The sequence below is a fragment of the Pieris brassicae genome, chromosome 2 (genome assembly GCF_905147105.1).
Source record: "Pieris brassicae chromosome 2, ilPieBrab1.1, whole genome shotgun sequence".
NCBI classification, from domain to species: Eukaryota; Metazoa; Arthropoda; class Insecta; order Lepidoptera; family Pieridae; genus Pieris; species Pieris brassicae.
This window is the reverse complement of record NC_059666.1, coordinates 6,218,595-6,240,766: the sequence shown is the minus strand read 5'-3', so window position 1 is coordinate 6,240,766 and position 22,172 is coordinate 6,218,595. Positions and strand designations below refer to the sequence as shown.

Genomic DNA, 22,172 nt, shown 5'->3' with positions numbered 1-22,172 from the left:
CAAAATTTATCTATAATGAATCGGAACATATTCTATTTGCCATTAGATCTAGTTTTTATGTCAAAATATGTACTTTCTTACACACATACTTCATCTTTTAATTAATACTTAAAATAAATGTTAAATTTACACAGAAAAGAGACAGTTGAAGGGCCTTTCATCCAGTTTTAATTACGACTACGACTTATCATGCTCGTACATAATATATTTTTCGTCTATTCAGTGGCTAAAGCCATAATTATATAATATGGCTTTAAATGTAGATATTTGATTCAATGTGCAGTGAACGTTACTCACGTGTTTATTGTAACTGGTTCTGCGCACGCGAGTCATGAATAACTACGCTGACAAGAGCGGTCTATATTAAATTATATCTAGTTTTGATTGACATCACTACATGTGCGCATTCCTAAATACATAATGTATCGGCGTTTCTATGGTTGGTCTTGTCCACCAAGTATTTGGTGTATTAATTAGTTTCCTAAGTTCTCAGTTTTTTTATCTTCAGTAAATACGAGTACAACTACTCGTTTCAGACCTTATGTTAAGGGATAGAATTCCCAAAATTTCATGCAATAGAGCATCTAAAAACATTTTCTCAGCACTGTCAGACTGAGTATGTATTATATAGAGTTTTAAATTCGTATTTCTATAAGTACTGTATGTAGCATAATCTTTGTAAAATCAAATGAACAATAAACATATATATTCATTACGGTCATTAAAATTGTTGGCCCGTATAGTATACGATTTATCGGTGGAGATTTCCCGGGTGAGGTGACCGTTTGCTATAAATAATGTAATTTAATGGTTACAAAATATTAAACCTTAATATCTCAATTTCAGGACAGAGTACTAAACATAACCAGTCAAATAATGGACCAGGTGCTCGGCGACGAGCGGGTGGCAAGGGGTTTCCGTGTCAAATTCCCAGAGGACGTTTTGCAGGATAATCTCGCTGGACAGCTTTGGTTCGGTGCTGAGGTGAGTTTTTAAAATTGTCTTAATAAAGATATGTATTATTATTTGAAACGTTGGTTAGCGAGGTCTTTGGTTGGTAGTAACATTTTTTTTATATAGAAGTATTTAGTCTATTTTTATAAGAATAGTTGCTAGATAAACTGGGATGAAAGAAAAAAGTGAAATAGTGAGATGTTACCGACTGTCCTACACAACTCAACTAAAGGATTTTTTATACGCTCTTTATGTATGACATGCGTACTATTCTAATCGATAAATTTTTAAGAATTTAAGAAAGTTTAGAAATTTTTAAGTTAGTTTATTTTTTATTTTTATAGGTGTAATGTTTGAACACTTGACATTGTTTTGCTAAAAATTATCTTTTCTGTATAGGCAGATACTTAATATAATAAGCTTCATAAGCTGAATTATTAGGTGTTAATATTCAACTATTACTGTTTTTATTATAAAACGTAGTACCGTATACGTTACAATTCTTTTTATATGTAAATAACATCGTAACCCTGATAACAAACACGGAATAACGTTTAATTTACGTTTTGAATACGGTGTATTTATGAGTTTTAAACATTATGATTTCAACTAATTTTGTCAATATGTCACAAATTCTTATTGTGCTTTTTTTGCAAATTTCAGTGTCTGGCAGCCGGTTCTTCAATAATGAACCGTGAAGAGGAGTCGGCTGCTATGCGCCCCTTGGCCAAGGCACTCACGCGCAGTCTTGAGACTGTCCGGTCTCTGCTGCGCGAGCAATGTCTAAGACCACGTGGCCTGGCCTTGCAAGACCACGATGATATGTTGCACGAGAGCCTACGTATTTTCGACAGGTGGGGGTTTACGTTTAGTAGTTTAAAGGCATAACAATGCGAGCAATGTTATATTTGTTTATCATGATATATCAATAGAGATTAAAGATGTATTTTCAGATGTATTAAGATGAAAAAATAAAGCAACTACAATATGTGATATTTTTCCTTGTATCCTTGTAGCATTTCTTGTACGTTTATTTAATGTTAATTTTTAAAGTACATTTAAATTTTAAATAATTTTTGTTGTGACTTAACATTTCTGAAAATAAATAAAGACCGGTGTTTCTGTGTTTTTAAAGTATTATGCTCTTACTTGTCCTTGTATCGAAATTAATCATCAAATATATATTTTGATATCAAAAGAACGCAGATGCGCAGTAAGTTGATCACTTCAGATTCAAATCACTTGTTTAAATAAAGTTTAAATTTTTATATTATATAAATTTATTTAATTTAATAATATTTGTATATATATTTAATTTTATGATATAATAAAGTTTACATATTATTTGTCTTTTAAATTGAAAAACTTATTTTCACAGATTGTTTGCCGAGTTTGAGCTATGCTATGTCAGTGCAATGGTTACCGTAAAGACCCCTCACGAGTTTGAAGCTCAGCAGCTCATTTGTGTGCTATTCTCTGAGAGCTTGCGTAGGGCGCTCAAACACAATCTTCTCACTCAGGAGCAGGTAATGCTATACATTTATTACAATATTGTATGTTAGTCTAACGGTAAATAAGTTGGTAAATAAAACTTGCGTTCCATTGCATTTTTTGAGAATTGATTTTTTTTTATGTAATAGCAGGCAAACGGGCAAGAGGCTCACCTGATGTGAAGCGATACCGCCGCCCATGGACACTCACATTGCCAGAAGGCTCGCAAGTGCGTTGCCGGCCTTTCAAGAATTGGTACACTCTTTTCTTGAAGGACCCTAAGTCGAATTGGTTCGGAAATACTTCAAATAATTACTTATATAAAATGTGTTTATTAGATTTCGGGGACCTTTTAAGTAAAGAATACTTGTACTCTGCCACAAGTATTTTTCCAGCTCTTCTAATACAAACATAACATTTTTCTACAATTATGTTATAATCCTTTATTGTTTTTACCAAATAAGCAAATTTTATCTTGATCTTTGTTAGTACTTTTTTAATCTGTTTTTTTAAAGTTCTTCAGTGTAATAGTGTTACCGTTATAATGACATTTTGATCGTGTGATTTCAGGTGGATTCATATGACCCTGCTTTAATGTTTGCCGTGCCTCGACTAGCTATTGTAAGCGGTCTACTCATCTACTCTAGTGGACCGCTATCTATTGACAAGTCTCCAGGTATTTTTTAAATATTTATTTATTTCATATACATAAATATTACAATTCGTTAATGTATGTAATATATTAATTAGAAGTACTGAATTCGATAAAAAATTCAATGGTACTGAAAAGTGTCTTTCTCATACTGAAGTCGGAGTGGAAAGAGACCCAGCGCAGAAGTTAAGCGAATCGAATATAATATTTTTTACACATCATTTTAATAAATTAATTAAGGCAATTTAACACACTTTTATAAGTGTGTAATTACACTTTTGCCTTATGGCAATTAAAATGTAAATGAAAAAAGATGTTGCTGAATAACAGATTTATTCAATTAGGCAATTATACAAACAAATTACTTAAAACTAATGCATTTACAGAACAATAGTATGTACTTTTTGTTACCACTCAATATGACTTTGCTGTGCATTGAAAGCCTGGTTATCCATATCACAGGTTCCTACCAGTCTCCCAATACCTTCTCAACTGTAATCTTATTTAATGTTATATCAAAGTCTAAGTCAAAAATCACTTATTCATCTAGGTAACACAATATACTTTTACATTAAATGCTTCTAATTTTACATTTACTGCCAGTTCTCAAATCAAGAGACGGAAGAGAATTGGCAATAAACTCTCCGCCACTCTTTTTAATCGCCAAGTTATTTTTTTTGTATTATACAACCTTTGTAAGGTACGTTGTTAAATGTTATTCTTACGTGAAAACCAGAAATGACAATTAAAGTCTAAGATTCGATTCCCTTATTTATTCGACACAATTCTTAAAATTAATGAAACGCCATTGCCCCGGTTAAACAGTCAGCATCGTATATCAACCTCCAGTTATGCTTATAGAATCTTTATTTCTGTTACAAGTTTATTATTTTACACAGAAACATTTATATATAGTATTGTCTTTAACATAGCTTTTACACATTGAAAGAAAACACTTTTTTACCGAAAGAAAGGTCGGAAAAAAAGTAAAATTATGTAAAATAATTATAAGTGTATAATAATATATAGCTTCAATCCGGTAAAAAGTGTTTTCTTTCAACATTTATATAACTATAATTAATCACTTCACACCGACTATTACAATTACACAACACGAAAAAAGATAAAAAATACAAAGACACAACAACAATAAATAATAAATAGAAGAAATTTAACAAATAACACAAATCCATAATTTATTGTCAGTTATAAAGCACGCCAAACGTCTCTTAAAGGCACTAACTGTTGGCATTTGCAATCGATGCAAACAGGCTACCAAATAGTTGCGCTCCCTCAAACGTCAGCATTGACACACACAGATAAAGACTATACTAAATAAATAAAGAAATACAATTTCTGTCGTATTATAATGACATAACAGTGTTGTTAACATAACTATTGCATTGAGATTGTCTATGGACAGCGGCATTGCTTAACATCAGGTAAGCGTCCTCCCCTGTCCTATAAAAAAATGCTTCAAATCCCACGACAGGTCCGGTTCCGCACGGACTCTACTCATACTTGGTTTACTTGACTGCTTCCAGAGGAGATGTCAGACATGTTCCGTCCATTCCGCACTCTACTGCACAAGATCCGATCATTGCTGTGGACTCTCGACCGTCGCGAGCTGATGGTCTTGGAGAGACTGCTGTGCACTAACGAAGATGTCTCCTGTCTAGCAGGCTTGGAACTGCCGCCAGGTATGCAAAAAATAAAATAAAAGAGGCCTTGAGATGTCTAAAATGTTTGTATGAATGATACATAGCGATAATCTTGATGTGTCTGTATGAATGCATAGCTTTATTTGTTGTTCATACAAGTTCAGAGGAGTTGTTCGGATTTTTTGGAGTTGTTTGTTTGTTCGGATTAATACCTGCAGCTGAGTTTCAGCATCGGACGTCGAGGCAGAATACAAAATTCCACCCATATCACCTCGACGTCCGCCGTTCCAAGACTGAGCGTTTCTCAAGGCAATTTTTGCCGCGCACCACCGCTATGTGGAACCAGCTGCCCACTGAAGTATTTCCGAACCAATTCGACTAAGGGTTCTTCAAGAAAAGAGCGTACAAATTCTTAAAAGGCCGGCAATGCACTCGCGAGCCCTCTGGCATTGAGTGTCTATGGGCGGCGGTATCACTTAACATCAGATGAGCCGCGTGCCCGTTTCCCTCTATTTTATTTAAAAAAAACGAAAGGAATAGTAATAGTTTCTGTTAGTTAGTTAAATAATTGAAATGAATTAATTAATGACTTAGTTAATTGTCAATGCGTTCAAGTTTTTTTTTGTAATTTAAGTTCGTTTACGTGAAGGGCTTATTTCTCTTTACAGTAGAAGATTCGTCGGGTGATTCGTGCTATCCTGACATCGGTGAATTCGTTTCAAAGTTCTACGCGGATCATGCGCATTGCCGAGATCTATATACACAGCAAAGGTAATATAAAATGTCCTGCAGAAATATCATGAACAACATTATTTACATTGGCTGCTAATTTAGCCTTTTTATGTGTGTATGTCTGTATAAGGTAAGCTAACACTTTCTATTCTTAGTTCCAGCGAACCAACAATAACCGACGCGGATTACCTTCCCGACAATATTGAGGTTATGACACCAATCATAGATGGACTGAGACGACTAGATGAGGTCACAGACGAAACGGAAGACACAGACAGACAGACAGACACAGCGAGCATAGACACCTACCAAACTAGCGACACAGAGAGATCCAGAAAAATTAGCAGAGACACCGATCTATCCTCAATACGAAACCTCTCCACCAATGGCCTTATGACTTTCGACCCACTTCTAATAAACGCAGTATCAACAGACAACAGACAAATACCGGATCAAGAACTAGTAACATCACTAAACGAGCAAGTCACCGAAATCGCAGATCGATTATCGTCAATCGTTAGTGATGTGGACATTCTGGATCAGATGCATTCGTTCTCAACGAATGACGTCACGTTGACAGATGATTCGGAGGCCTTCGGCTTTTCTGGACCTCGGAATGAACAATTAAGCTGTATGCCCAGCACTAGTCATGGATATTTGATACCAAACGCGATAAGCCAAGAGCCTGTCGTCTTGGCATCATTGTCGCATAATAATTCCGCTGTTTTCAACCAGGATGACGAAAATATACCAAACGATTTACTGAATATACCAGATTTGGAAGCGGAAATTGTAAATACTAATATAAGCATAGCTAACGTTAATTTGAGCTCTTTGTTACTGACAAATGAGGAATTTAGGAACATAATTGAAGATGAAAGCGAAGATAATGCTAGTTTTCATTCAGCGAAAGAAGACGATAGGGTTAAATTTATTCTAGGATATGAGAGTGATCACGAATCGCCAGTAGATTCTGGCGTTAGCACAGAAAACACTAGTTTGGACAGATCGCCAGATGCTGACCAGAATAAAAAGAATAATTTTATAGAAAACAGGGTGAATGAGGAGTTCAATGTTAATATTAATTATAAGGAAAATGACGAGCAGAAGAATGAAGCTGGATCGTCAGAAATTGTGATAGATAGGTTGAATGGGGAAAGTTCTTGTGTAAATAATTGCAATGAAGAAGACGAGTTTAGGACAATAGAAGAAGTTATTACAGGTATATCTTAACTTTATGTGTTAGTATTTTTGCAACCATTGTAACTTTCACTGGATAGATATATATGTAGCTATCTGTTTCAACTATTGTTTCCCTCTTTACTAATCGAATATTATCTATTTCATTCATTATATAAGAATCAAACTCAATATTTATAACTTTAACTATAAGTGTTAAAATTAACTGGGATTCTAAGACGACTTCGATTCCTGGATACAAGCTATACACCATCTGCGTTAATCAATATTATTTATACATTTAATTCTTTAACAAATCATATCTATGTCTTTATCATTCAAATATTAAATTAATTGCAATATTATTGAGCAAATTTTCATGTATAATGCTTAAAATAATTTTGATAAACTTTTGTATAGACGTGTACGTACATATGCGTCAAAGTTCGTGTTAAACATTTTCCAGTCACTAAGCATTCCATTTTTTAAATATAGAATTACGAAGACAAAGAATATCAGATAAGAATCTGAACACGGTGGTAGAAGAGAGTACAGAACCCACGAACTCTTCTAAAAATATGAGTAGGAAGAAGAGGAAGAGTGGTGGTAAGAGTAAAAAGAAGAAATGGTCTCCCAGCATGGTTACGTTGGACAGTAGACACGCGCAAAATACACCGCTCAAGTTGAATTTGGACCATTTTGTTGATGAAAGGTATTTGATTATTTTACTCCTGTGACAATTTTTATATACGCCAATACGAATAATCTAGGCATCTGGAAGCAATTCACTTATTTTTAAGGTTCGGTGGCTAATTATTGATTGAATGGCGACGATGAGTAACAATTACATTAATAAAAATAATAAAATCATATGTTCTTTATAATTTTCAGCGGCACATCATGCGGCACCTCAGAATGCGCAGACGACGAACAAATAGCGTTGGCGTTGCAGGCGCAAGAGTTGGCTGCCAGACATCAAGCTAGAGCTAAGTTTAAGTTAGTACATGTACTTAATTTTCAAACGTTTTTGTTAGGGATTTGAATACTTACAGATTTATACATGTCCCTTGCTATATCCATAACTCAAAAACTACTGAACCGATTTTGATTGAACCCTGCGCGAAGGTGGCATCGTCAAGGGCACATAATTTATTTTCTATGTTATATTTATAAGACTTTGTAATGCTACGCCTAAATTAGAGATCTATCGATTGATAGTAATTAGAAATTACTATCAATTTTGAAACCGGTTAAAAATTTCACGTCAAAGATTTATCAAAATGGGTTCAGTAGTTTTTGAGATACGTGTACGTTTGGATGTAAAATAAAACAACGTAATATTTTAATATATTTCTTATTAAATTTCCAGATCTAGTGAAGATTTAATCCATCGTCTGTTCGTCTGTATCGCTGGCGTAGCTGATCAGTTGCAGACAAACTTTGCGGCAGACTTACGGAACATATTGAAAGCCGTGTTTCTTATGAACCAGACCAATGATGTACCACCAGAAAAGGAGGAACCACCCGGTATCGAATACCAGCCAACTGAGGACCAAGTTATACAAAATGGTAAGATTAACCTTATGATTGTGATTTATTATTAAAAAAAGAATAATAGACCGCCCAATATTTCCTGACCACTTTTTATTGTTTGGCAGTGTACGTCGTCCCAAAGTTCTGTCATAAATGGAAATAATGATATCCCTACCTTATTTTTAATACAGCCATAATAAGCGCCGCGGCCAGTCGTCTATCGCAGCACACAACATATTCATGTCGATTTCAGTGACTGCTTTTTTTAAAGACGATTCTCCATTTCTATCTTTATCACAGACCTCCTCTCTAAGACCTTCCAAATTTTATAGTCTTGTTCTCAACACTGGCAACTTCGTTGTACCTATCAATAGAACAGTACACAAGCCTAAGCGTTATATTCAAATTTTTGAGCAACTTGAAAATGGTACTCGGCGAGTACCTTTAGTGTTGCAACGCAATAACAGCTATTCGGTTTTCTTTCAATGTCCACTCCATCGTGAAGAATTACGGAAAGTTATTGCTTTTTGTTTTAAAACAATATTCAACAATTCAAAAATATAATGCAATTTTTTTTTATAAAATCTTGTTTGACATTTAAAAATAATGTGCCAGTGACAGAACTTTTGGACTACATACATTTTTTTTACATACGGTTTTAAAGAATTCATCAAAACTTGACAAATTTCCAGAATTAACTTCACGCGTATTAATTTAAACAATTATAATTATATAGACTACGTCAGACAATTACATTTCATTTAATTAACTGAATTGCGTAGTTCTCCGTTTTTTTGCAAGAGTTTATACATCTACTATATACAGGACAATATCTAGCACCATGCACTAATACCAAATACCGACTAGCTTCACTAGGGCACTTACATATTGCTTTATCTAAAAAAAATCTAATTATATCTGAGTATTTTCATGTAGATCTAGTACGCACTCAAGTTATAAAATTATTTTCATACAATTTCAGGAAGCTCATTTGACAGTGTATATTCGGCAGAGGAAGTATATGCAGATAGCAATTCTGATTCGCCCTCAGAAAGCCATATTGAGAGAAGAAATACAGTTAATTCCACTATTAATGAGGCAGCTAATGAGAGTAGACGGAAGTCTGATGCTGGGAACTTACAAGGATCTGTCTCTACCGGTGATCTCACTTTAAGGTATGAATAATAAAACTTCCTTTATTTTTATATATTTATTTCCACGACTATAATAAAACCCTTATCGCGTAATTATCCTGACTATAATAAAACCCTTTGTACACAAACATATGTAAATAATGAACATACTTTTCTGGATCGAAGGACCATAAGGTTAAAGGTCCATATAGCCGAAAGTTCTGTATCTTATACCTGTTAAAGCAATATCATTTTAATTTTTGATTACGACTAAAGACTTTTTACATCAAACAAGATTACTTAAAAATCGTAGTATAAGTGGTGAAGTTTTAATGTTTTTTCTTTTTACTTATATAACCGAGGTTTAATCTCTAAATTCGCATAACGAATAACATTAGATTTAAATAGTGCTGACCAACTGGGCCTTTGGTTTGCTTTGTCTAATTTCATATATCTGTGTAGTCGTTTCCTTAAAAATAACGTAACTAATTGTAGCGGTAGAGAAGAAAGCGTGCTAGTTGAGCGTGCACCGGAGTGGGTTCCAGATATTGCGGCGGCTTCTTGTATGCGTTGCACAGCACATTTCACCGCCTTTAGACGACGACATCACTGCCGAAACTGCGGTATGTATATGACTGTAGCTAATATCACATGCTATAAATATTTCATTTTTATTTCGTTTACAAAAGCTTGCCAAACCTCGGCACACTGATGCATTGTTTCACAAAGGAGGCAAACATAGAATTTACGTAGAGAAAACTATTGATGGATATCCATAGTTGCCTAGCTTGATTATCAGAATGCTCCATCTGGACATCGTTGAGTATTGTCCAAATGCGTTCTTCTGCAGGGAGGGACAAATGGGACGATGGAATGTCTAGGGTATTTAGAGGGTACACGATATTTAATTTAGTAAAGAAAAAAAACTTTATTATACGTAATAGAAAATGATGTTTAGTTAAAAGACAAAGGCAGCTAGTGATTTCCATTGACATATTAACGGTACTTGACATAATAGTTTCTACACTATTTAGTAAATATATCTTAAAAGCTTCTTTGTTACACAAAAAAACCTCCTAAAATATGAGCTTGATATCTTGAAAATTGAGCTGGCGCATGGGGGGTCCCCTTTCCCATTTAAAATGCATTGAAAAAAACTTTTTTCTTTATTTTCATTGTAAATCGTCGAAAAATATTTTTTTTTTCAAATTTCCCTTTTTGGTGTCTTGTAGGAAATTAAATTTTCTTTTTCATCATTATTGTAATCAACACTTGAAAGTGTGCAGTTCTATATGTACTATATTTTTATAAGATTCTCATAGAATTCCTTTTCCAGGCAAAGTATTCTGTGCCTCATGCAGCTCAAACTCAATACCTCTACCACGATATGGGCAATTGAAGCCGGTACGTGTCTGCGAAGAATGTTTCCAGGATATAGCAAGGAATTGTAGACGGACATCGTATCGGTGAAACTGTTTTTGTTATACTGTGGTCACGTTTAAAGCCATACGGGATGACACCAATGTGAAATTGAATATATCAGGAATAGACAGTGTCTTATATGCATATCTGTATTAGATGATTTTCCATCAAATACTCAGAATACTTGAGCAATTAAAAGCAGCTAAAAATGATAAAGAAATCTTGAAATTTCCGTAATTTTTTAGATAAATTAGATTTTTTTGCTAGTATCGATTCAAAAGTGATTGGATATTTTAATATATCGTTAATTGAAAAAGTTTTAAATACATTAGTGTTTTACGGCTTGATTGCGCAAATGGAAGGTACGTAATAATTATGGATAATTTTCTTTGTATTGGTTACTTCCTCTATTTTTTTAAATATTCACATAGATATTTAAAAAAATTATCGCCACATAAACCTGGTACAGAATGTGCGGGATATGTTTGTATTGTCTTTATGTTGCAATACATATTAAATCGCTCAATTTAAAAAATTCGTTAAACATGTAATAACTATTTATGGGTTCAACTTTGATACTGTCAAATGTGTTCTAGGACCAAAAAATAAATGAGTGAAAATTAAACGGAGATCTTTCAGTGGAAAAAAATATTTTTACTTAACAGTTATTTACAAAATTCATCTAGAAAATTTCAGATATAGTAAAAATGTTATGGTGATAATTGAATTCCATACCTTCTAGAGTAGCTTCCTCTTGACTTTAAATCTTCGTCAATAAGGTAAGATTCAATATTCCTTATAGTCTATACTTAACGCTAAGTATGCTTCTGTTCGTCAAGAGTGTTCGCTAAGTCAAGACTCCAAATATGAGGGTTTAGTACAGGCATATTAAAACAATTTTCATTTTATTACCGGCAGTACTTAGAGTCTTCCATTAAATTATCTCTGATTCTAAATTAATACATGTTTTGAAATTTGAAAGTTAAAGATTGATTTAAGAAAGTTGGACGGAAGTAAACGTTTTATCTTCCAATTTGATTTCTTATTAATCTTTCTAAATGACTATTAACAATTAATGATCGATTCTGAGCAGTGCCGACAGTGCATTTCATATGCCGCCTGGAGTATGACTGATTCGACCTTTTTACAAATCTAGGACAAAACCACCGTGTTACCATGGTAACCAATTTTACTTGAAGAAAAAAAGATCGTAACACTGATAACACGGTACTGTGGGTAGGTTTTTGAGTCGCGTCTTAGCGCTAAGTACGACTTCCATATCTCAAATTTTATTCATACAGCAGTTAACTGAGTCTGAAAGTTAGTTCATGTGTTATAAAAAAGTATTCGGTCTAATCATATTTTAGTTCTCATGTCTCTTTTCGTCAAATTGTGTTTACTTTATTATGAAGAGAGAGAGATTTTTGCATAATTTCTTACCTTTGACGAAGATAAGTTTTTTAATTTCCCTTTTTTTGACTGAATATAAACGATTCTAGGTATCTTAAGTTAAGTTAGCTCTCTAATGTCCAATGTTTAATTTAACCATAGGCTTATCGATGTTTAACAAAATTTTGGTTTAAAAATAAAACGCTCAAGTGTCTGCTTTTTTGCCATAAAATTGTTTAAGTTGAGGATAAAAAGATGTACAATTTGGCACAATGACTTATTACGTATTGGTGTCCCACTCATTGCCCAGAAATAAGAATAGGACCACAATACATTTTGATTTACTGTTTCTGAATTGGTATCAAAAAATGTAAATTGAACTTTAATCTAAATTTTATGAGCTCCTGTTAAATTTCAAAATGTCCGGTTAATTTTTATATTCAGTTTTTGTACGTTATACAAAATGACGTTGAATAGATCTATTTTAAGTACGAATGTTTATATTTTTAGCAATAATCGTTAAAAAAATTATATTCCATACATTTTTATAACCGATTAGTGTAGTTAGTGTAAGATTTAATGTAAATTTTGTAAGATAATGTACCCCTACATTCGCTTTTGTATAATAAGAGGTACGTGATATCAAGATACTGTTAAAATGTAAAATAAATTTCTTATAGGTTATCCGCAGTTTTCTTTACCTATAAATTTATCGACCTCCTTCCCACAACCGTCCTAGAAATTGTCTGTAATTGTCCCTTTTAGGAAAAAGATAAGAGAAGTCTCTTGACCACAGTTACGAGCTCTCTGATTTTTTTTGCTATAAGTATATATTTAAATATTTCTCATTTTTAAGTGTTTGTAGACTTAGGGTCTTGGGTCCATGGGCGGCGGTATCAGTTAATATCAGGTGAGTCGCACAGGCATTCGCTATCCTCGTCTGACAAATGATGTTATGCGTTAACTGTCTCACTCTTCCTAAAATATTTATTATCTTTAACAGCCAGCAATCCTTATTTGCGGCCAGATTTAACTAGGCACCCATATACGATAAACGAAAAAAAATAACTTCAATTTGATATATAATTAAATGTACGTTGTGAACGTATAAATGTATTGAAATCATACCTTTTTACACCTGGCTACGAATTAGTGCGGCCAGGAGGGCAACGGCACCCGTATTTTTTAAAAATCTTTATGTAAATTGCCGTCATGTAGACGATATTTTACTTAAATAACAAATGAACGAAATGTTTTCCCAAAAATCATTTCAAAATAATTCCATTAAAAATACTAGCGGCCAAATAGGATTTGATAGGCACCTTGGTAGATATTTGTATATATTCTCCTAGTTATAAATATACATAAAATTGGTTTTTAGCAAATAACCGATGAGCTCACTAATTCTGCAGCCGGATCTTAGACTACAATAAAGTTTGAAATAAAACTCGCGTCCTTAGCATCTTAAATCATGTTTAAAAATGCTACTAATACGTCTATGTAGTCAAACAACTTTTTTAACGAAATGCAATTTTTATGCAAAGATCAGCTTAGTGCGACGTTATTAACCGCGTAGTTACAACTTAATGTAGAGAGGTGCGAAAAAAATTACTTGTAATAACCCGATGACAAACTATTTTGAAAAGGAACATTGATTTGTTATATTAAATTAAGCGAGTATTGTTAAAGTCATTCACGTAATAAGCTCAAGTCGCCACTTCGTATGAAATCCAATCAATGGGTATTGAATAAATAGGATAAGAGCCAATTTGCATCATGAAATTGGGATTTAGTCAAATTTCATTGGCAAAGGCCGTAGTGGCTTGTTAATTTATGGGATCCGGCAATGATATGAAAAATTTATTTTTGAAAGAAATGTGTGGCATCTCCAATATAAATTAAGCGGTGTTTGTTATATAATTAATATTAAGTGGTTAGGATAAAATATACATAAGATCGTGAATACTGAAATTGATTAATATACCTCTCACCCTAGTGGCTCGGGTTCGATTCCCGGTATCGACAAAAACAAAGTTTACTATTATAATAAAACCATACATTTTTAAGAACTTGGTTTCTTAAAATACAAATTTTATTGTATTGTCCAATTATTAACAAGTGACCGTAAAACATGATTTTATTTGAATATAAATATATAGCTGTGCACAGCTTCGTCTTGATATTGTAATCTTCGTAGTACTTAAGTATAAAACAATATAACTGCTCGGTTAATTCAGAATGTCAATCAAGCGTGATATTGCTAAAACATAAAATGTCTAAAATATTATTAAGTTTTGTGATCAGTACTTGGTTGTTTCGGGGTAAGAATATAACTAACAGAGTAAAATAATTGATGATTAATAACTTAAATGAGAAATACGTCATCAAAACCGTAAAGTAATGTTATGTTGAGTTATATGTATTTTTTACACAATAAATGAATAATAAAAATTACAATCAAATGTTTGTACGGAGTAGTTAGAAACGGAGTAAATTGAGGATATTAAAGGCTAAACCTCAATATTGTTTTCTTTAATTGGTCATGAATATCAATAAAAACTTTTTAAATGGATCCTTTTTCGTTGATCGAAAAGTTCGAAGTACAAAACTTTATTAATAAGGCAAATGCGTAGCACCAGATGCAAAAACATCTACCCTTTTAAGTGTAATTTCACAAAGTTTTCCAAAAAGTCATAAAATTTTTCCATTTTCTTTGATAATGGAAAAATATTTCAGCGGCCCAACATTCGGTCTATAATTTCAAGGCCAATCGGCACGGACAAGGTTTTTAGTTTCTTAGTAGTTACATTTAAGATATGTTAAATCGCTTCAGCTCTGCACTTTATTTATTTATTTATTCACACTGTTGCATTATAAAAAATACACAAATAACACAATACATAAAAAATATAAGGGATGCAACGGGCGGCCTTATCGCTAACAAGCGATCTCTTACAGGCAACCCTAGTAAGATAAAAACAAAAAAAAAATTGATGAGTAAAGCGCATAACCAAATGTTATATAAAATAAAAATTATAGAACCTTAACCTAAAGTAAAACAAAACAAATATTAGTGACATAAACGGGTCGGGGCACAAAAGCTTTAAGCTTTTTACAGCCTATAGAATTTTAACCTATCAAGAAATAGTTAAGAACAGAAGCATAAAAAAGTTGGAAAGTTGATTAAAAATACAAGTAATTCAGAGAAGACGAGCCTTCTTAATCAAAATGTAAATTTATATTATTATACTATAGTATAATATATTGATATATATGTAGGTATTATTATATTATACTAAGAAAAACACTTTTTGAACGGATTAAAGCTATGTATTATTATTAAAACTTATAATTATCTATTATATTATATATCTATATTATATTATTACCGTTCAAAAAGTATTTTTCTTAATGTGTAAAAGCTATTTTAACAAAAGACAATACTATATTATACTATTTAAATTATCTTTCCAGTCGGTCAGTTCGAGCGACGAATCAAAGATGGCGAGACCCTTAGTGTCCACAAACCATATGTGGTAAGCTCCAATGTTCTTCAAATCACCATCTTGCCAGTAATTGAATAACTAAGCAAAAATGTCTGCATTTAAGGTATACTTAACAAAAGCCCCAATGTCACCACAAAAATATGACTTCTGGCTTTGTGGTGGCGCCCTAGTTACAACCTGGTTCGTGGTAACATCAGCTGCATGTGTTGAAGATGTGCGGCACATGTATGTAATTGCTGGATATAATAAATACATCAAACCGGCCGAGCTGAACAATGATAAATGCACGAAGACTAAAAAGAAGAAGGTTGTTTTCACGTGTGTGCCTAAAAGTAAGCAATTTATTTTTACTAGTATTGTCTTTTGTTAACAAAGCTTTTACACATAAAGAAAACACTTTTTAAACGGATTGAAGCTATGTATTATTGAAAATTTATAATTATTAACATAATTTTATTTTTCCGACATTTCGCGTGCTTTACAGCGTCGGTGGTCACCGTGACCACGCATGCTAATACATAGCTTCAATCCGTTTAAAAAGTGTTTTCTTAATTGTTTTAATGTTTAAGGTAGGTGGCCCGGGAAGAAACTAGGTAACTTATTTCTCATGCTCGTTAATTTTACGTCGATGTAGATAATTTGATATTAAGTGGTAGCGACCTACAATTTGTGGCTACAAATTATTACGATGACAACCTGAACGCATTAAGAAAGTTATCCCAATCGCTAAGGATATTATACTTTTCTACTTTCCGGCAGGCTTGAAGGCTTCAGTGGTTTCTTGTCAGTGTAGTATTCCCTTAAGGTCGGGGAAGAGCAGCTTCCTTCCTCCACAAAGTGAAGCTTCGAAAGATGTTATTAATTATAGACATACAAAGTAGAATAGAAATGTTATTTGTTTAAGATTTGCGCATAGGGTTTCACATCGGGGAGTCAAATAGTTTTAGAATTAATTTTGTCCTTCACTAGAATAAAATCAATATACATCTATATTATTAGATAGTAATTATAATGATAGTCGTTATAATGATAGTCGTTATAAAGGTTAGTGAGAGCTATACAAAGCTTGTGAAACAAAAAACTATCACTCCATCAATGTCACTTGCTATCATCAATCTTATTTACATTGATAACATTAGCAATTTGCCACATAATAGTGTTTAGATCATAGTTTAAATAACAGCAAACGCAAAATATACCCTGAATTTACAATTTTTTTACACTGTAAGTCTGTAAGAGTAAGTGTAATGTGAAATCAGTTATTACAGTTTAAGAAATAAGAGTTGCGCCAGTTCTAACTTTAGAATGTACAAATTGTAGACACGTTCGGAAAAAAACCCGTTGAGTTTCTTGGCTTTATCTTTTCAGACTGCAAGTTTTTAGACAGGCTTTTAAACTAAGCAATGGTCACAAGCGATGATTCACGCGAGATTCATGTGAAAAAATCATAGGATTTATAATTTAAATTACGTTTACAGCCTACGACTTAGACTACGCACGTATTGAGAAGTGGTCGTTCGTTGACATAGCGATTGTGAAGGTAGAATCGGCATTTGACCTGTACGACGAATCATACAAGACTGACTGCACTTATATACCGGCCACTATACCTATAAATTATGAGCCTAGGTACCAGGAAACTGGGACTGATGCGATCGTCATGGGATGGGGGCACTTGAATAAGTGGAGGGGGGTAAGCTTACGTCGTTTATATAAAAGTTTTTCTATGATAATTTTCCATAAACATGTTGTTTAGTAGGTGAATGGTGAACTACCAGGGGCGGATCTAGTAAAGGACGTTTTAGGCCTAATCGTGGATATAAATAGGCCCTCAGTCCCCACTGAAACCCACGGCCGATTTTTTTCTGGCTTTGACTTACAAAATAATATCTACAATTTAATAAAATCCAATTATGCGCATCTATCGAACGGAACGGGGAATTCCCCGTCGCTTGTATTTTCGCGTGCGTCTATTACGGGAGACTTCCCTGTAAAAGCCCAGTGCCCCACAAATAAAATTTGATTTTAATAATAAGAAATACAACTTATAGTTATCGTATAAAACGTGTCCCTGTGAGCACTGCAAAGATAATTAAATGAAATATTACCAGCTGCGGGACTTTTCTACAACTGTCGTAAATACAATATTAAGAAAAACACTTTTTGAACGGATTAAAGCTATGTATTATTATTAAAACTTATAATTATTTACATAATTCTAAATTTTAATTTTTTTTCCGACGTTTCGCGTGCTTTTCAGCGTGGGTGGTCACGGTGACAACAAATAATAAATACAATATTTATTTTTATATAATTTTAATTACAACTCCGAGAGTAATTTATCTTCGGCGCTTTATTCAGTAACATTTGAATTAAAATAATTCCCAAAATCAGTGGGAATTTTAAAATTGAAAGTCCATATTACTATAGTTAAAATACTTCAGGCAAAGGACCGTGCAGACTACAACCAAGACACAATACGGTATTCTCCCGCCCGGCTTTACGACAAAAACAAATGTAAAGAACATTATTCTGAAGAAATGGAAAAAATTATAGACAAGTACATGATCTGTACATATGCAGCTGGTAATTTGAATGATAAAGGCGAGATTATTAAGAAATCAGAGCCAGTGGCTGATGGGTGTGTTTATCAGAAGGTTTTGCTTGATGGCATGGTATGAGTTTAAAATATTCGCAGTTATAATGTTTACTTTCATTGAATGAATTGCCTCGATTTTATTATGCTTTGATAATGATTCAAATGATTACTTACATCGCCATTAATTTTTTCTAGCCAGTAAAATGATGCGCGTCGAATTCTAAAGCTTTTCTCTCAGGTTGAATGAAAAAACTTGAAATTATAGGTTTAAAAGGAAGACTTAAAGAACAATATGCTTCATTTGAATTACAGCGCCAAAACATTATTAAGGGTTAATTAATCAAAATACAAACTAGCCGATATTTTGAAGAGCCTACTAATAAAAAAAATATACAATCTTTATAATATTTGAGATTAATAAATCTAAAAAAGTATATTGAATCGTTAAATTTTACGATTATCCTATCAAATATTTTAAAGCTCATAGTCATGAAATACATTTGTTCTATCACCTGAACCTTACCAATTTCACAAAAAAAATAACACAACGCCTCGGACTTGTAAATACCCTCATGAAATAAAACACTGGCTAAATCATAACACAATGTTAAAATGTAAATTGTTTATTTCTATGAGTTAAGCCACATCATTCTTGGGAAATCAAATGTATGATTTCTGCATTACCTAGGAGTACCTGCAATGTGTGAATGGTCAGGACGAAGTAATCAATAGTAGTGATGAAATTAGAAGACGGTTGATGAACGTAACGCTTCTGGGCAACCAGACGTTTGGTACTCGAAGACATGGGATTTGTCAGGTAGATTAGTTATTAGTAGTTAGTATAACTATACACAGGTAGGAATCACACAGTAATTTCTTTTAAAGATGTGGTAATGTAGTCGTTAAGCACAGATTTTAAAATAATAAAAACATTGTCACGCCTGAACTGTCATAATAACTAAGGGTCATCAAGTCAGTAAAACAAAATGTAAAATGTTGCTTGACTGCATGATACACCACCGTTGATGGTATGTGATAGTTTTAGTCTTGTCGATTATTGGATTCCTTTTTTTATTATACTGACACGCGACAGCCGAACCAGCGCATATTATTTCACCGAGGGAAGGGAGCATCCTGGATATAGCTTCCGGATACCCAGGCCCACACAATTACCGTTATTATAATTTCAGAATGACCATGGTGGCCCCTTAGTGACCTGGGTGGGGTCTCGAGAAGTGCTAATCGGAATTGCCTCAGTGTTTAGGGTGTCAGAGAACTTGGAGTGTCAGGGTCCCTACCTCTTTACCAGTACACAGTGTAATGGAGTGTTTTTGGATTGTGTCATCAGTGAAGCCTCGTATGTACCACCCATATCCTAGATCGTAGTAATTACGATAATTACGAAAGATGTTATTAGAGACACACGATTGGAAAAAATCTACAATTGATACGAACGCGATTTTATTTATCTACGTTCTCATTCCCAATATTGATTTAAGAAATCAATATGCGGTCACTCATCTTCGGTTGTGTATGTGTGGATAGCGTATGGGCAGCTACAATTCCGAGTGTTTCATTAATTATTCTGGTAAGCCTCGACACTATTATTTGTCAAGAATCGTTTCCAGGACCTCCGGATTACAGATATGTAAATACTACTAAACCACGGAGATGTTGAATTTACAATTTTACAACAATTGACAAAATTTTGTCGAAGTTTTAATTAAATTAAATAATCCGTTAATAAACTAAAAACATTTAGAAAAGGGGGCCGAAGGCAGTGCAGTCTTCCTCCGAAAGAGAGAGGATTCGATATCGTGGAAAGAAAAATATCCTGGATTAGTCATCCAGACGGGTAAGACTTAATTAAAATATTCAATACCAGCATAATAAATCAAAATTTAATTTTACATAATGGAAACTATGTGCACTTTAAAAAGACCGTCAATTTAAAAATGTAACAAGAAATAATAATTTAACTTTTGTCACCAAAACAAAGATTTCGTACTAGGTACTACAATTTTTTTCAAAGCGTTGCGTGCTTACTTTACATACTACGTTTACGCTTTGTATAACATTAAATCCGCCGCAAAAGTTAAAAAAAAATAAATGGCACCACAACCCTTTTAGGTCTGGGCCTCTGATTTTTGTATCTGTTTCATGTTCATTTGTTAATCTAATAGGCAAGTAGGTGATCAGCCTTCTGTGGCTGACGCACATACATAAGGCAAGCCGGCTTCAACACGACGTTTTCCTTCACCGTACGAGAAATGCCTAGAACATAAAAGAAAGTCCATTGGTGCACAGCCGGGATCCAACCTACGACCTCAGGGCTTCACTGCTCCACTGGAGCCTCTAGCGGAGCTCTAACGCAAAAGTTATGTATGAGTAAAAACAAAGTGCGTGCATACTAAGTACACATGTCAGAAGTGAAACTTCTTTGACAAACTAATTTTTAAGTCTTGTTCATATTTATAGAAATCTAAAACTTTAGATTTCCGAGACTTAGTGGAGAAAAAAAGGAAGGAACCTTAGGAATTTAATTAATTTAATTGTCATTAAAAAATTAAAAATATCGAAAATTAATATCTTCGATATTTACATTATTCAACGTGACTTCTATTGGTAATCTCTTCTAATTGTTGTGACTAAATCATAATGTACTTATCATAAAGCTTTAATTGTTGTACAATGTGTAATATAAGTTCGTGTTTCAACATTATCTAAATAGCTTGTAAAAATATATTTTCTTGTCGTTCTAACTCTGTCTCAATCGGTCTCAATCGCTCTCACCCTTATCTTCGACAAAAACGCTGCACACCTTCGTGACGCTAATATTATTATTATTGTGTTTCATTTGTCAAAATTTTACCCTCATGCGCCTAAAGAAGTTCACTTCAATAGTTCCTCTTAAAAGTACACGACAACATTTTTTATGGTTAACTTAAGCTAAAATAATTTGCGGATGTATTTTATAAACACCTTGCTATCTAAATAGTACACTGTTTGTTTAATTGTGCGAATTATATATGTCGGAATTGGCTCAGACATCAGAAGTAAAGCCGAAATACAATTTAATTAATAATTTAATCAATAAAAATAATAGCAGTGATGGAAAGAGGTCGGTTAAGACTGCGGTCCGAGCAACTCGATGCAACCAGAGAAATGCGTGCCATACTTTATTTTTTATTTTTTTTTATTGAATGAAATCTCGCTGTTGGCCTTAAGGGCCTTTACAGCTCAGCTCGGGCTGTTTTGGCGAGCGTAGCTCGGGGACACGTGTGCGGATACAGGTGATTCGGGTTTTTATAAACCCGAAAAGTAGTGGGGCGATGACGTCAGATGCACGTGGCGCTAGCGCTCGATATCGCTGTATTTTTTTGTACCAACCACCTACCACCGCCTAATATATGACATATTATAAATGCTCTCAATATGATTCTTGTTTCAGACCAGCGGAGAATGAAAGAATAGAGAAAATAAGGCTGCGCCCTCAAATCCCCATCGAAAGGTTTAATAACAATAAATAATTTATTAATAATTATTTTAATTATAAAGCGTAAACATATTCGTAGGCTGATTCCGTAAACACCAATGAAACTTACAATGCCGGTAATAGGCGCTCTTGAACCATGAAATTGTTAAAAATCACAAAGACCTATAAGCTTCGAAGTAAGACTATTAAAAAAATCTGTGGCGCTACAAACTTTAGGTCTGGGCCTTAGATTTTGTTTTTTCTAATAGACGGCCCTCTGTGCCTGATTCACGCCGTCGACTTTTTAGATGCCAGTTCCCTCACAACATTTTTATTTATTTATTTTCAAGTTAATTTTACAACCTACTACCTACCTACCTAACTAAAAGATCTTCAAATTTTGAGTTTTAATGACTTGACGTATTTTATTTGAAACATTTTAATTA

At 33.5% G+C, this 22,172-nt stretch overlaps 2 protein-coding genes across 3 annotated transcripts in view; both read left to right on the top strand.

The window, feature by feature from the left end:
- The window catches only part of LOC123719415 (lateral signaling target protein 2 homolog), a 30,288-nt gene extending 17,458 nt beyond the window's left edge, over window positions 1–12,830 (top strand). Inside the window, exons 3-15 of the mRNA XM_045676180.1 lie at window positions 847–984; window positions 1,618–1,808; window positions 2,333–2,480; window positions 3,016–3,121; window positions 4,642–4,797; window positions 5,427–5,529; window positions 5,646–6,712; window positions 7,165–7,381; window positions 7,561–7,665; window positions 8,039–8,238; window positions 9,185–9,377; window positions 9,831–9,958; window positions 10,672–12,830. Of these exons, the coding sequence (XP_045532136.1) occupies window positions 847–984; window positions 1,618–1,808; window positions 2,333–2,480; window positions 3,016–3,121; window positions 4,642–4,797; window positions 5,427–5,529; window positions 5,646–6,712; window positions 7,165–7,381; window positions 7,561–7,665; window positions 8,039–8,238; window positions 9,185–9,377; window positions 9,831–9,958; window positions 10,672–10,805 (2,886 nt within the window). The 3' untranslated portion in view covers window positions 10,806–12,830. The remainder of the gene's footprint in view (window positions 1–846; window positions 985–1,617; window positions 1,809–2,332; window positions 2,481–3,015; window positions 3,122–4,641; window positions 4,798–5,426; window positions 5,530–5,645; window positions 6,713–7,164; window positions 7,382–7,560; window positions 7,666–8,038; window positions 8,239–9,184; window positions 9,378–9,830; window positions 9,959–10,671) is intronic.
- A 1,486-nt stretch (window positions 12,831–14,316) lies between these two features.
- Window positions 14,317–21,801, top strand: LOC123720175. 2 transcript variants are annotated; one of them, XM_045676701.1, is made up of 9 exons: window positions 14,317–14,467; window positions 15,621–15,682; window positions 15,756–15,984; window positions 17,131–17,345; window positions 18,097–18,327; window positions 18,940–19,068; window positions 19,442–19,608; window positions 20,014–20,106; window positions 21,703–21,801. In XM_045676701.1, exons 1-9 carry the CDS (start codon window positions 14,419–14,421, stop codon window positions 21,779–21,781), a joined length of 1,254 nt encoding a protein of 417 aa, XP_045532657.1. In that variant the 5' UTR covers window positions 14,317–14,418; the 3' UTR covers window positions 21,782–21,801. The 2 variants fall into 2 exon arrangements, with proteins under 2 accessions (XP_045532657.1, XP_045532658.1); XM_045676702.1 differs by lacking the exon at window positions 14,317–14,467 and adding an exon at window positions 14,474–14,543.
- Window positions 21,802–22,172: the final 371 nt, after the last annotated feature.